The sequence below is a fragment of the Hippoglossus hippoglossus genome, chromosome 2 (assembly GCF_009819705.1).
Source record: "Hippoglossus hippoglossus isolate fHipHip1 chromosome 2, fHipHip1.pri, whole genome shotgun sequence".
Taxonomy (NCBI): Eukaryota; Metazoa; Chordata; class Actinopteri; order Pleuronectiformes; family Pleuronectidae; genus Hippoglossus; species Hippoglossus hippoglossus.
In genome coordinates this window covers 2,754,890-2,770,484 of record NC_047152.1, presented here as the reverse complement: position 1 = coordinate 2,770,484, position 15,595 = coordinate 2,754,890, and the positions used below count along the sequence as shown (strand labels likewise).

General features: G+C 44.6%; 1 protein-coding gene across 5 annotated transcripts in view; it reads left to right on the top strand.

The window, feature by feature from the left end:
- zeb2b (zinc finger E-box binding homeobox 2b) overlaps positions 1-15,595 on the top strand; it is a 110,979-nt gene that overhangs the window by 83,102 nt on the left and 12,282 nt on the right. For 3 of the 5 annotated variants that reach the window (XM_034609755.1, XM_034609720.1, XM_034609730.1), the window contains 3 exons: positions 7,497-7,748; positions 12,955-13,023; positions 15,217-15,405. In XM_034609755.1, the coding sequence (XP_034465646.1) occupies positions 7,497-7,748; positions 12,955-13,023; positions 15,217-15,405 (510 nt within the window). Of the gene's footprint in view, positions 1-7,493; positions 7,749-12,954; positions 13,024-15,216; positions 15,406-15,595 lie in introns of all 5 variants that reach the window. The other 2 variants (XM_034609748.1, XM_034609739.1) reach the window with 1 other exon arrangement.

Genomic DNA, 15,595 nt, shown 5'->3' with positions numbered 1-15,595 from the left:
CAAGAGAAATATTTCATTCTAGAGCTGCGACTAATGATTGCTTTCGCTATCTATCAATCTCTTGATTATTTTTTTAGATTAATTGAGCAATTATTTAGTCTGTAAAATGTAAAATAGGGAAAATGGCTCCCATATCTGAGTGTGACATCTTTAGATTACATTACAAAAGTCAAATATACTCAGTTTACAATGATGCAGCCAATTACATCATTCAAGAAGCTGTAGATTGTTCAAAACCAGCAAATTGTCCATTGCACCAAATTGATCTGTATTTAAATGATAAAATACAAATGTTAAAAAATTGTGCTTGGTGGAATTAATGCATAAACTTTTAAAAACCAAAAACTCAAGCCTGAAAATCCAAATTAAAATGGCCCAAAACTTCAACAGTAACACAAATCTGATACATTTGAACATTTCTGCTATTTTTCTTTCTTTTTACAAAATTCCCCCACATTGTATCTGGGGAATATTTTATTTTTGCTTCAAGTGTTGCTGCTTACTCCCTTTCATATTAATGTTATGCATGTTTATGGCATTAATATTCAGCTGAGAACATGCACGTAAACACATATCCGTCCCGTTATTGTGCAAAGACAGATTCCACACATCTGCTTTATTAGCAGTGTTTCCTCCTCAATATTTACGTGCAGGTGCTCTTGTCGCAGTCGTCGCTGCCTCTGCTGCTGCCTGTTCTTCTTCTTTACAATTTACGTTCATACATCGACACACACACACACACAAAGCCCTGCAAATTTCAAATACTTTAAAGTACTCGCTGCATTCATTCAGCTCGGAGCATAAAAAGGGCCTTTTATAGTGGAGGGGAAATTAGCGATGGTCTCCCTTTATGTGTGTGAGAAGCACCGCTTTGCCTGCGAAGACTCCAGAACTGGAAGCAGTTCACCCAGCAAACGTTTTCTTTTTTTTTTCCTCAGCGTGTGTGTGTGTGTGTGTATTTGGTTAGTTACAGTAATTATGGCCCAATAACTGACAGCCAAAACCAGGCAGGAGAAAGTAGAAGGGGGCTGTTTTTCCTCAGTCACGCGCAGCCTCACTGCCGAACATCTGCTGAGAGATTTGCATATTAATTAACCCATATTAACTCTAATTATTCTGGGAAATTATCAAATAAATTAAATTTTCTAATTTTAACCGGTTTTTTCCCCCCCTCTTCTCAGTGCCTGACGTGTGTCTGGGTAACGTCAGGAGGCGAAGGGGAAGCTCACCTGAGCTAGAATAAAAAAAATATATACCCATCTTCCCTCCGTGCACCCCACCCCCTAACACATACATTTTCACCCCCCCCCCCCCCTTTCTCCCCTTCCCTACCAACCTTTCCCCTCCTCTGTTCTTCTCTGAATTCTCCCTCCCACTCCTCTCCTGGCCTGGGAGTCCTGAGGGCAGCCAGGGGAAGCTTTTGTGTGTCTTTTTTATTCTTCTTCTTTGGCTTGTGTGACGAGGAGGAGGGGAGGGGGAGGGGGGGGGTTTACTCCGAACATTTGTTGGAGGCAGGAACATGTGTGAACTGGGGGAGGAGGGGGAGGAGGGAGGGGGCCGGCACAGATGGTGAATCCATGCAGGACCCGGCAAAGGTGGGACCTCTGTGCTGTTGAGCAAACCTTGTAGCTTTCTCTGCCTCGCTCTCCCTCCCCAGCCTGTTGCTCGGGCCTCCTTGGCAAATAAATGGGACTTTAATTGAATTAGAGTCGGCACTGCTGCGAGGGTCTCCTCGCGGACAAAGCCTAGTAGCGATTTGATGGATGCATGGCAACGTGGTGGAAGTTTCCCCATCAAACTAAAAGATCAGAATGTTGTTTTTGCCTTAAATGATGTCAGACATTCATGAAACATGATGACGTTTGAATATTCACACAGTAAAACATGATTTGTTTTTCAGGGGTTTGCACCATTGCAGCCTGAAAAAGTCATTATCATTTCATTATGCACATACATTTTTCTACCACTAATATCTCCCCTTTAAAAAATCTGTGTGTTACAGGCGAAACCAAGAGGAAAATTCTAAATTGTCAAGTTATGAATTTAAATAGGGACTAAAATCTTCTCAATAAATGTGGTTGTCTTGAACAACTCATATCAGTCAAACACGATCATTTCACTTTTCAGCGACACCCCTCCACCTCTCTGTAGACACGCATACACACACACACACTCTGCCCAGACAAACACACACACACGCACACTCTCCCAGGTTGCGTTTACACTTCACTGAGCTTTCACCATTCATCGTCTCTCCCAAGTCGCCCCCCTCTCCTCCACTCCCTGGCCCTCACCCCTCACTCACTCTCTCTCTCGCTCTTTCTCTCTGTCTCTTTTCAGGGCTTTTGTTTGCCCTCTGCCACCGTCCTTTCACCGACTTGGCCCTGATTTGCCCCTTGTGCTCGATCGCACCATTATACCGAGACAAGATAGCGCAAAAATATCCAAACACGTCTGCGATTCTTTTGTCCGGCGTGACTTGTGTTTGAGTTCACTTAGAAACAGCACCGACGTTTGAAGGAAAATCAGTTCCACGAGCTGCTTTATTTTGAACAGAGATTGAACAAATTATATCAGCTTTGATTTAATTGTTTGACATTTTAATTCAAATTTTATTTTAATATATAAAAAGGGAAGAAAAACTCTTTAAAACAAGTGTTTATGTTTGAATGAGCATTTCATGTTTTAAATAGGAACGTCTCATTTTCAACAAAATAAACCAAATTGGGGAAGTGAGAAAAAATCTGAGAAATGGCATTAAAGCCATTTAAAGATATGTTAAAGGTTTAGTTGCTTATTTAATAATGAAGTAAGTGCACACGCTGTAGGTGTGAGGTTTCCATCAGACAGGAGTTTATACCCGGGGAAGTGCTTAAACTGTTGCAGACGGGAACAATGGCAGACAAAAGGTCATCACTAGAATCCACTACCACTGGCCATAGCCATAAGGCAGCGACCTCGCTTCCACCTTAATGCCCTCCCACACACACACACACACACACACACACACACACATGCACACACACTGACTGGAGCCCTTGCTTCCCCGTCTCCCTCGCAGCCATCCAGGTGATCCGCTTGGCTCACATTCATGAGACAGGGAGCGAGCGCAAGCAGTTATCGTCCAATAGGGAGAATGTCCTGGCTCATTATCGGCGTAGGAGGCCGAGCGTGTCACCTGGAGCTAAGCCTCGACACTCGACTAAAAAGTCAGCCGGGGTTAGCGTGAGAGCGCAAACGTGGGTGTTAGTCATTCTCCCCGCAGCCATCACCTCTACCATTGGCCTGTCGAACACAAAGAGCTCTGTTTCTCTCTGGCTCTGAGACTGGAGCAGGAAGGGCTTTTAGTGCGGTGTCCTCTGGGCACTGGACGAGTACTTGGGGATCGTTAAATAAATGTGATTATACCTGTCGGCGGTGTGAAATGGCTTTGCTCAGGAGAGCGCAGGTGTAGCACCTCTGCACTTGGCTTTCGCTGCTGAATGAAGGGAAGATTTTCAGGCCAGAATTAAGACATGTTGAAATATCCATCCCTTGTCTTTGCCTCCATAATTATGTTAAATTACCAAGTATCTTGATATTGTTTATTTAACTTTTCACCAATGTACGACAAAATGTCTGCTTGGATGTTGAATGTATGGGAAGACCTAAATGTAAATTCAACAATCAAAGACGGAAAGTGTGCACACAAACTCAGTTACTGACAGTTTAATGGCGTGCTCCCTCGGCTTGAAAGAAATCCCATGCGTTCATTACTTACTCACAAAGGTTTCTGGACGAATGGATGCATGGGGTCACCATCAAAGGTACAAGTTTGTGGCTGCGTATTTCCTCCGAGTGACTTTGGGGCGTCTTTGAATGCGGCATGTGGTCCGACAACTGTCGTCAATGTCGCACACCAAGTGCATTATCTGTTGTTTTTTTTATTTTGTAGGAGTCGATTATGATTCCAAACATTAAAGGCATTTTTGATCAATGGACCCATTCGTTCACTGTCAAACCTGATGCTTTGTAAATACAATCATTTTGGATTTGGAGTTTGTTTCCCGGCACTGAATTAATGCCACTGGCTTCGCAGTATCTGCAGAATACAACTGTCACAGCTGAAGTATTGCCCGCGCCATTGTTTTTTTACTCCTTTTATTTATCTTCATCATAGAAATGATGAGATTTTAATAAGACTTTCTCCCTTGCTCCCTGGTTCTCCCTCAGGCTGTCACTGCTAATGCTCCGAGCCATCCTAATCAATATACAATATTCCTCTCTCCTCTGTACTCCCTCGTTCTCTGAGTGACAGAATAATGCCAGGCCTGTGAAAGGGTTATGTCAGATAGTTTCAAACCCAATATTAAGCCAGAATTGTGCTGTTACATGTGTCATTTTAATTATCCGCCAAACTCGAGTCAAAGAGACTCCCTTTATTTACCTTAAACGGTGGGAGAGATTAAAAAGAAGAGGAGCGAAAGAAGAAAGAAAAACAGGTAGCAACAGTTTGTAAAGTGTCAGGCGTAATTGCTTTTGTCGAGGATGACACTTAAGGTACGAAGAGGAGAGGCATTTGAGAAGTAAACATCATCTTTTCTTTGTCTTTCTCGCTCCTCAGCGAACACAAAGGGCCGATTAAGAGCTAGGTTGGGGAGGTGGTGGTGGGGGGGGGGGTTGCTGCCTGCGAAATATTGGTAGGTTAGAATTACTTTGTTGCGTGACACAATACCAATAGATGCTTCGTGCTCGGAGAGGGAGAGGCTCCTGTCAACGGTGGCACCTAAACAATGGCGGCTTTCTTGACGTTAATACTACGCGTTTGACTTGACGAGCACCCCACTGTCAACTCGCCTTCCTGGAGGTATACGTTGAATGCGGAGGAGACAGCTGACGTTCAGAAGATTGTGTCGACTGTAGCTCCCGGAGACAGTTCAACGCCCCCGCGCTTGAATTTGTTCAGAAACTTGAGACACGAGAGATCAGGGGGAAAAAACAGCAGGAGACGGAAAAACGGCTCCAAAAATAAAAGTATAAGCTCCACTTCTTTAGGATATTCTCACTCATACCCTGAAAGTTTGCCGCAGAAGGTGCACAATGGTCCCTCCTTCCCCGACGTGGGAGTATAGAAGTCAGAGCGGTGTGCGTTGCCGTGGTGGAGGTAAACAAAAAGAAGCGCCCTCGCTCCTTTTATTGGGGAAGAATGGGCCCTTTAAAACTTGTCCAGCCTTAGATAATTTCATTCAGCCGACCCCTGATCCTCCATCATTGAATCTGCATCCAGAGATCAGGTTCACAGTGACGGGTTGATAGCTTCCCAAGCCTCTTGGCCTTTTGTTCTACCAGCCCTGCGCCGCTGCCCCCTCCTCTAGAAGCTGGGGGACACAGAGCTGATGGGACGTTGCTGAGAAAAGTTCTACATCTCAGGGTTGAGGCCGGAAAAAAAAAAGGGACCCCCGAAATTATTTTATTTCTTTTTGTGAGAATCTTGAGATCGGGAGATTCCAAACTTTCCAGTGACCCAATCCTCCTGGAGACTTCTAACTTTCAAAAGTTGTACACAGCTTCCTCAACAAAAGGCACAATATCAATGGTACCAAGGTAGATATTAGACCACCCAGGATTTCCTCATGTCTCTCTCCACTCCTGGGTCTCCAGCCTCGGGTTTTGTCATCTCCAGGGAGCATTACTGAGTCTGAACTTGCCTAAACCCTTGTGATCACACCTCTTGAAAAGGTTTTGTTTCCTCCGTCGATTGGTATTCGAGGCAGGTCACCGCACTCCCACCCTCCTCCTCCTCCTCCTCCACACCCCCTCTTGCCCGCCTGCCTGCCACCCACCCACCTCCCCCCGTTCGTCTCCCCTCCCACATTTGAAAGCCCTGTTTTCATTTTAATTTGCACCTGTTGTGCAGTTGTTCGCTGAAGGCAAGTGCAGACCAGTCAGTCGTATAGAGACGTGTTAGGAGGAGATGTGGGGAGGATTATCTTTTCATATGTATAATGTCTTCAGAAATGTCATGCGTGAACCTCATCTTGTTGGCGAGCTTGATTCTGGGAAAGTTCAAGAGGCAGGGACGCTTTCGGGCCTCAGCGGCTGTAATTTTGACACAGAAATTACCTTAATTAAGTTTGTTAATTCCCTATAGGATCTCAATGTGAGGCGTTTAGCATATTTTACACTATTTATGTGCAAAAATTAAAAGGCGACGTGACATGTCAAAGCTATTAGATATAAATCTGTAGAATTCCACCAAAGACCCTGCTGACTTATGGACTTGCTGCAGCTTTTTTTTATGACTTCAAAACATAAATTCAACTGAAGCACGTTAAAAAATGCCTCCACCTTCACTATGGTGGCTGAAACTCTGGGCCCTCCCATGATTGGCTCTTACCACAGAACATTCTTGTACAAGCTGCCAATGAGGTGTGTCCCCATGCCATGCTTTTGGCTCGCCTGGTGCTCCATCTGCACTCTCCCAATAAGTCTTGTGACGTCCTTTTCTGCCACGATTTACACTGCGGCCGATGGCTGCCGATGGCGGTGACTAATTTGCACGCGAGCCACCTTTGATTGAGTTCACAGCCCTTATTTACAGGCTGTCTATTTTAAGAAAGGCAGGCATATGTCTGGGACCTGAGTGTTGTGGAACCAGGCAGGCCCCGCTCCTGCTGTTCTGAAGTTGTGCGTATGTGCGTGAGGGGGGGTGTGTATGTCAGCCTACCTCCCTGGGTGTGTGCAGTCAGTCGGCCTCAAGGCCCTGTCGTGTTTCTATATTTTCATATGTTGGGAAACATTTATATTTATGTTCATGCTTCACTGGCAATGCAAATGTGAAGACATCCAGGGGGTACAAGCAGTGAATAATCTAAATTACTATAGGTTAAGCCTTTTGTATGCATAGCAACGACATTTGTAATATTGCTTGTGCTATGCGGAGCATTTCAAACGTGACGGGTATGCTCCGGAGCAGAGCCGTCCTGAAAGGTGCAGCTCGTTGGTATCCGCGGCATGTGAGCAGGACTGAAAATTAGTGGCTATTTTGACTCGCATCTCCTCGACAGCTGTCTGCCCACCGCTGTGGTTCAGTCACAAATTCCAGTCGCGAATGCTGTAATTGGGGTGTAACCCACAAACAAAAAAAAGGAAAGAGAAAAAGCGCCGACGCCTTAGAGGATACAGTGATGTGGGGTGACCTTTTTAATCTGGGAATACACCTCAATTTCCAAAACAAGTCACTATCCCTTCTCAGATTCCTTTATCCTCATATACATGTTTTAACTTTATACGCCCACTCCATTAAAAGCTGCTCAAACTTTCAGAAATGTTCAGAGAAGATCTGATCATAAAACAATCCGTTTCTGACACACGCTGTCACTCTGTTGGCAAATCGACTCCACGACATCCACCATTTATTCATAACATGCACAACACATTGTTTCTCTGCTGTCCTCTTCCAAACTCCCCATAACTGACCGGACTTGTCCTTCCTTTGTTTTCTCTTTGTGCTGCAGCTCTCAACTATGAGAACGTGGTAGAGACCGGCTCGGAGACAGAGGAGGAGGACAAGCTGCCCGTCTCCGAGGAAGACCCTCTGATCAACGGCACGGGCAGCCCGGCCAGCCTCACCAACCCGGACGCCTCGCCGCGCGCCGAAAGCCACGGCCTGCTGACCAAGGAGGAGGAGGACGACGAAATGCGCGACAGCGGCGTGGAGCACATCTGGCCCGACAACGACATGTTGAGTGCCTCAGTTGATGGTACTGGTAAGTGTCTTGAAGTACATAGAGAGATGGACTTTGGCATAAAAGGGAAACAGATGATTTATTATTTAAATTACATTTGGTCGGCCGACAGTTGCATCTCTGTTCATATTTCTTATGACTGGTTCAAAACCTAAAAACCCTTCAGGTGAGCTGTCAATCACAAAAACAACCACTAAGCTGACTTTCAGATACTTTATTGCGACTGTGTGCACCTCCTGCCACTCGTGGTATCGTCTTATGGCGTAAACCCCCACCCATCTGGTGCCTGAGTCGGCTCAAACAAACCCCACAGAGCGTTTTGCAAACACTGCTTGAGCCAGGTCTGACACTGGAAGCCCCAATGACGCTCCTGCAGCAGACAGACCGACAGACAGACATGATTTTTTTTTTCTGTGGGCAACAGGGACCGTTTGGTTCATGCTTGGAGAAAAATCCTGCTCTGAGATAAACAACAGAAGAATATTTACAGCAATGTGTTACCTCATGAAGAAAAAAGAAGCCTGCGAGATGCAGAAAAGCAAAAAGCAACAAGAGACGTGATTCCCTCTGCAGGAAATGTGAGATGTGAAGTTGTATCAGGCAAATTGTATCAGTGTTTATAGTAATTCAATAACCCCCCCCAACAATGACTGACGCCATGTGATACCTCCTCCCTCACAAGCTGCCTAATCCCAGGCAGGTGATACCTCCACAAACTTGACTGACTTATCGTCTCGTGCCTCACAGCTCTGATTGCAGGGGCCCCAGTCACGGATGCTTGAAAGATAAATACTTTTAATTAGGGGGCAGGGTATAATCATTAAAGGAAGCCAGACTGCTGCAAAAAGTCATTAACAATCTTAAATGAAATTTTTATTTTTATGATAGCCATTTACATGTATAATAAGAGTCAATGATTCTTGGAAGCATGTGACAGGAACAGAGTACGGCGAGAAGTCATGTAAGACAGCCCATTTAAATGAGCAAGGCTCTCGCTATTCATTTCTGCTAATGAACTGGCTGTGCACAGTGCCGAAAAACGGGGGAACATTCAGCAGTCTTAAATTTTAATATGGGGGAAAATTGCACATTTATTAGGGGTGGAAAAAAAACTATAGTGGGTATCAACATTTGCTTCTCCTAAATAACACTTCATGTTGGTTCCTTGAGGGGGAGGGAGAGAAGACAGTTTGGTAAATAAATCAAGATAAAGGATAAACAAGCTGTCGTTGCATACGGTAATTGTTTATTTGATAAAGACCTGCGGTGCCATAATGTCTGTAATTCAACTATGTTGCAATTCCCAGATAATATGCTTCTTGTGTGATAAAGTGTCTGACATATTTCAGAGAGCAAGTCAAGTTCATTAGAGCATTTGGGAGTCTCTTTCCCAATCTTGCGGGTGCTATGTTTCCCAGCCTGTGTTTTTTTTTTTTCTCTCTTCCTCGGTGCCTAAGTGTCTACAGTGATACCTCAGCACATAACTGAGGCCTGAGATAAGTTCGCACCCTCCCTCCTTCCTCCTCGGACTGATTTGCTCGTCACTCCTCTATCAGACACAGGTCTTGGAAGTGTGAGTCAATGTAGCTGATCCCGGGGCTGCAGGAGTTTGAGGAGTTGAAGAATAAGCCCAATAAAATGTTGCCCTGAAACACAAACACACCCTCTTTAGACGTATTAAATACACAGCTCATGAGCTAAATGATTTTCTGAGACGTATCTGCTGCGTGTAAGAAGTTAAAAAACAAAACAAGAAGTTTATCACTGAGCGTCGTCTGATTCCAGGGCACAATCAGAGTCTTGTGTCTGGCATTGTCCTTGACATTCCTTCATCCCACAGTGAGGCTGGACACGATGTGCTGGAAAGTATGACATCATTATTACTGACAGACATTTTCAAATAAATCACCTGCGTTCTTCCCTTTTTAAAACCCCTCCACAGGGCGTCAGAATTTCTGACTTCACGTAGTAGCAATCGCAGGCTGTAGACATTTCTTTCCCTCTTGTTCACCGGATTGTGGAAACATATTTTGTTCCCTCTTCGAGAGGCATCGAAAACACAATCTTTCTCATCAATGACATTTTTGCCAAATGTGGCCTTCTGTTAAAAAAAAAGAAAGGAAGGTGATCTTTGTTTTCTTTGTCAGGTTTTAGTTTTATTAATTTGTCACCTATTCTATCCAGGAGTAAGTGCAGCGTTTTTCTGATCCCTGCCAAGAAAAGAAATTCAGACGCAAACACTTTTCTTTGGCTGTAAAATGAAGGGATGGAACACTGACACAAAATATCTACTATCATCTCCTTCAATCTAAAAATATCAGAATTGGCCCAAGCTCTTAAAAAAAAAATCTGTTTTAATAAAACCTTTCTTTATTTTGGAGGTTCTGAAACTGTTAAATTCTTTACTCAAACGTGACAGATTCAGGATGAATGAGGCCAAACGCACAAAGGCAGAACTTTAAAAGCGTCCGCGACGGCAGTGACCGGCCATAAAAGCAGGAATGTTTTCAAAATAAACAGCATCAGAGCTGCTATGAAAATAGGTGGAATTATGGTCTGGCCCAAGGTATTCTGGACTCCTCCTGGGTCCAGTGTCGGCTCTCCGACCTCAACATCGCTCTTCAAGGAGGTGTGTACCTTACTGCCTCAGGTCTTCTGTGATTTACTGCTGACAAAACACGCTCTTCCAGCATTTAGTGGACACTTTCATCCAAAATGCTTTCCATGACCAAGAATAGGCACATATTTGTGGCTCCAGAGGAAATCAAATCCCTCTTCTTTTTTCTTTTTTCTCCGTACTTTTCTTTTCTATGAGATAAAGTCATGAAATGGGTAAAATCTTTTTTTTTTCCTCTTTGCAGCAGCAGCTTTTCTTTCCCTATTGAAAGAGCAGGCGCCCGGCTCACCACGATCACACTTTGTCCCGTTTGAATGAGTTTCAGGACTGGCACTGGTGCATGCATGTATGTGTGCCAGAGGCCGCAGCGGCGAGGTGTATGTGGTATTAGCCTACCTCCTGCTGGAAGCTGCAGTCCCCTCCCTTTCAGACCACAGATAACAAAAGTTTTCCAAGGTAAATAGGGGAGAACGGAGGACCAGTAAATCCCACTGGTCATCCCCTTGCGTCAGACCGAAAGTATGCGGCCAAATTTGATTACCCAATGCAAACACGGTGCCTACAAGGACACAGAAATGTGAGGGAGTTCTGACCATGTTCAGTGAGAAAGAGGGGGGGGTTTGCAAACATGCTGATACCTGATACTTGTGGGTATATTTTAATCTGTGGTGGAGGAGTTTTTTTTTAATCTGTTTTGTTTTGTCATAGCTTAATTTATGTCGTTTAAAGCCCATTTATTTTCTCATACTGCGCCTGTGGTTTTGATGCCGCTTGGCAGACGTGCAATCAAATGTACAGAGAGAAAAAGACGAGGGAAAAAAAAAGCCCAGCGAGGGGAAACTTAAACTAGGACATACCCCTCCAGAACAGTCTGTCATTATTCTATGGAGCCATTGACAGGGGTATTTATCATTTCACTGCAGACGCCAAATCTTTAATTTCAGGACAACCCTAAATTGCAAGCCTTAGAAAGCATTCCACAACTATTAAGCCCATTGTTTCCAACTAAAAATAAAAAATCTTTTTGCTTCTGGCTTTTGTGCGGAGTAATGTAAGCAGGATAACATTATTATCAACAATACACCCACAACCTTTCCTGTAATATCTCAGCCAGGTTTCTCAATGTAGGCGCTCATCCTGGTTTAATAGCCATGGGATAGTGGGATACATCAGATCCTGCTGTGGACTGGGAAAAAAACTCCAAATCTTCACAATGCAACACTTGTAATGTCCTTGCAGGAGCAGCAGAGCAGGAACAGATGCGTGTTAGACACACAATGCAGGTTTTTTTTGTTCCCTTTTCTCTTTTTTTTATAACACAAAAGCCCCCATGTTCTCGGAAGCACCTTGATTTAATTTTTTACCGACGACGCGGGAAGGAGGGACCAGGGGCTCCTTAAGCTGATTGTCCAGTCAGTGTCCTCCTGTTGACCGTGGAGGGGATGAATATGTCAGAAGGGGGTTTGTTTACGAGCCTGTCAGCCCACCGTTTATTTACAGCCTTGACTCACCTGTGCCAGGACGATATCTGCCCGTCCGCACAGACACGGTGCCATTATCCTGATTGGCAGTAAGAACTAGTTCTGCTCAAACCAGCGCTCCCGGAGGTTCAGTTATCCAGCACATCTCTGAGGCAGGAACAGTTGAGCTCAGTCTCGGGCGGGTGGAGACAAAAGCGGTGAAATAACAGTTGAACTTTACGCAACCAGAACTCTGCTGTGCCACGTCGCTGTTTTCTTTTTATGACAAGACGTTAAAAAGTGATGATAAAAAAAATCAGTGAAAATACAGTATAACATGTTCATATTTATGTCTAAGAATGTTCCACGTTTGGAAAAGTAAAGGATTCCTTGTGTATTTTCAATTGCAATTCAATCTTTTAAGGATTAAAACCCTAAAAAGGGGCTTTGAAATAATAGCTTTCCGGTTTAACTGTTTCATTCTCCACCAGAAAACATTAATTCTTTGTCTCCTCCCACCTGAGGTTTACCCCGACCAATGAGGTTATTTCTGCCTCCCGAGCGGCTCTGCCCCTGAGAAATGTTTATGCAACTAAAACTCTTAATTTGTGGTTAAGGGTTGTATTCTTTTTGTTAGCAGCAAGACGTTAACTCTCTGCCAGGGATTGTGGTGAATGAAAAAAAACAAAAGAAATAAAAAATGCAACGCGCCGGATAAAAGCATCCACCAAGTGACATATGATAAAACAAGCGTGATCCTGCATGCGGAGGATTGCAGCGGCGTCACAGCCAGGGAGTAATAAGCTCAGCCTGCGTGTTGGCTGGAGCTCTGTGATTGCTCAGGTGGATGTGCTCCACGTTGTATTTAATCACTCTGTTTGGCGATTGAAGCTTTCTTCGCCTCCCCCGTCGCTTGTTGTCATGTTAAAGGTAAATAAGTCACTGTCTGGCGCAGATGATAGCATTCATTAAGCATGCCGAACAAAACTGCGGCGTGCCACGATGCACAGCGGTGCCTTTATTGCTTTCTCCATACCTTCGTCTTAAATGCCTCATTGTCAGCGTTTGATGCTTTGGGACGCAGAGGTACTCGCCCTCCCTTCCCTCACCGCTCATCCCCCTTTTTCTTCTCTCCTCTGTTTGTGTGCAGATGAAATAAAAGATGACTTTGACAACCTGGGGCCTGACGCCACTTTGCAGGCAGTTGGAAACGGTACAGGTGAGTTGACTCAAGATGTTGAATTTGTTTTTTGTAGTTGTGTGTTTCCACGTCTCTTTTCTTTTTTCCCTCGTGAGACATGTTTATCCTGTCCATCCCCTTGTGACCCCTTTGTCTTGTCTTCTTCCCTGCGGGATCTGACCCCAAGTCGGCTACCACCTTTTTAAAAATAACAACAAAACAATGACATCCCAAAACAGTAATCTGCAATTAGTGGGGGAATCTTGTCATGCTGAGAAAATGACAACAAAGACAAATCCCTGGAAGTGTATTCTGATTTATGTAACCTTTGATTACACGTGCCGTTTTTTAGCTTCCCTGGTAAGTCTGCGTCCTGTCGCCTGCTCCCGGTGGAAGTAAAGCCTACCTGCCATTTTTCATTAAGCCACCGAAGCTGATTTGCAGCCGCACACCCCTCCCTTCCATGATATCATCCTGGCCACCCTGACAATTGGCCCCGGATGCTGTTAGAATAAACCAAACTCACCCCACAGAATGCCACGCAGCCCTGCCTCAGAAACCCTCCCTTCAGCTCTAATTACTATGACTTTATGCTCGTGGTGTTTTATACTTCACTTTTACTTTTTTCCCCACTCTCTCTCTCTCTCACTCTTCTGAAAATTCAAGCATAGCAAATGTTTTCCATTTTGCTTAGAGGACTTTTTGAAACAATACTGTAGAAGCTCGCAGCCACTACATGACATATGATTCCATTTAGAGAGATGAGGAGTTTGATCGCGTCCTGGTGCCAGAGCACACTTTGATCCAGGTGATTTCCTCCTTTCGCTGAAAGAGAAGTCATTTCTCCTTAAAGAATAACTTTAGGTTTATACTTTTCATCCAGAATGACTCGAAAAGAAAAGCAATGGTGAGGAAAGAGTTCTCGCTCTATTTACTTGAATGATCCCTGATCCAAAAAGTAATTGCACTGAGCCACACCCTCCTCATTCAGCACTTCATCTTACGTGACGATAAAAAAACAAACCACAACAATGAGTCTCTTACAATCAGCCGAGCCGTCTTCAAAAACCCCAACGAATCATCTAATGAGAACGTTGTAAACGATTCTATCACGCTTATCAAAAGAATCCATTGGCACCGATGACATTTTGGTGCCATTTTTGACAAGCGAACATCTTCCACCTTGACCTTTCGCAAATTGGGCCGAGGAGTCATCACGGGCGAACAAATCGCTCTTTAAACCTCACCTTGGCTCACAGTCTAAAAGCCTAATTAACAGGGGCTGAGGTCTGATGAGACTTCATTCGTTTTTTGTGGTTCACGTAGCCAAACAGCCTCCAGAATCTCTAGGATGTAAACAGTGTGTGTGTGTGTGTGTGTGTGTGTGTGTGTGTGTGTGTGTGTGTGTGTGTGTGTGTGTGTGTGTGTGTGTGTGTGTGTGTGTGTGTGTGTGTGTGTGTGTGTGTGTGTGTGTGTGTGTGATTTTTGAAAGTCGGCCATCCCCTTGACTAATGAAGGCTGCTGATTTCTTTTAGCTCTGGTTTGTTTTTGGAGGCAGCTATCTCCACGCTGCAGCTTAAGAGTTTCCCTGAAGAGAGGGGACTGGGAAATAATTTGAGAAAACGCATTGTGTGGCCTCAGCACTTTGGCTGGCTTAAGACACATTCCGCCCAGCGATGGCAAAAGCACGTCTCTGTCTTTTTTCTCTTGTTTTTTGCGCTGGTTTGTGGTTTGGCCTTGATAATCTGTTCAACACAGAATCAACAAAAGCCACAATCTCTTGATTGACCTTACATGTGAAAGTCGATACGAGGAAACGTGGCTCTGTTGCCGATTAACTCAGGCTTCTGCATGTATGAGCGTCTTTCCCTTTTTTTTTATTTTACAGCCCTAAACAGAAAATCCGATTTTATGTCATGAGTAAATTAGCTGAAGTTTGAGTGAAGTTTTTCTACACGTTGTTCCTCAGCAGCTCATGGTAGCCGCCTTATCTCTGACTTTTGGCCGGATTAAGTTACAGTTCTTATTTTAGCCGTCATGGCGTGACAAGCAAACCCAGTAATTTAGATGTATTCTCCCCAAAGCACTGCTGTAATGTGTTAGGGCGGCTGTCCTCATCGCATTTCCACCAAGATGTTCCCAATATCCTCCTGTAAGACATTTCTCTGGAGAAGAAATGAATCCAATTTATTCCTCTCCCTCCCTTTCTCTCCCTCCCCGCCTCCCCTTCAGTCAAGAGCGTCGATTGCACTTCAGAGTTTGAGGACTTCTTCGCCAAGCGGAAGCTGGACGACGGCGACAGCCACGTGGTGAGCATCGCAGAATACCTGCAGCGGGGCGACACCGCCATCATCTACCCGGAGGCCCCGGAGGAGCTGTCCCGCCTGGGCACGCCGGAGGCAACTGGACCGGAGGAGAACGGTACGAATCCTGTTAGGGGAAGGTGGGAGGGGTCAGAGGTGAATGTAGCAACCAAATAAAATTTGGGGGAGGAAAAGAACAGGTGTTAACATCTGTGACAGCAAAGTCAGCTTGTTTCAAACTTCCATAGAACATCTAAAATGTTCCTTAGGTACCCTATTGGCACTGTCATACCAAAGAATCTAATGAC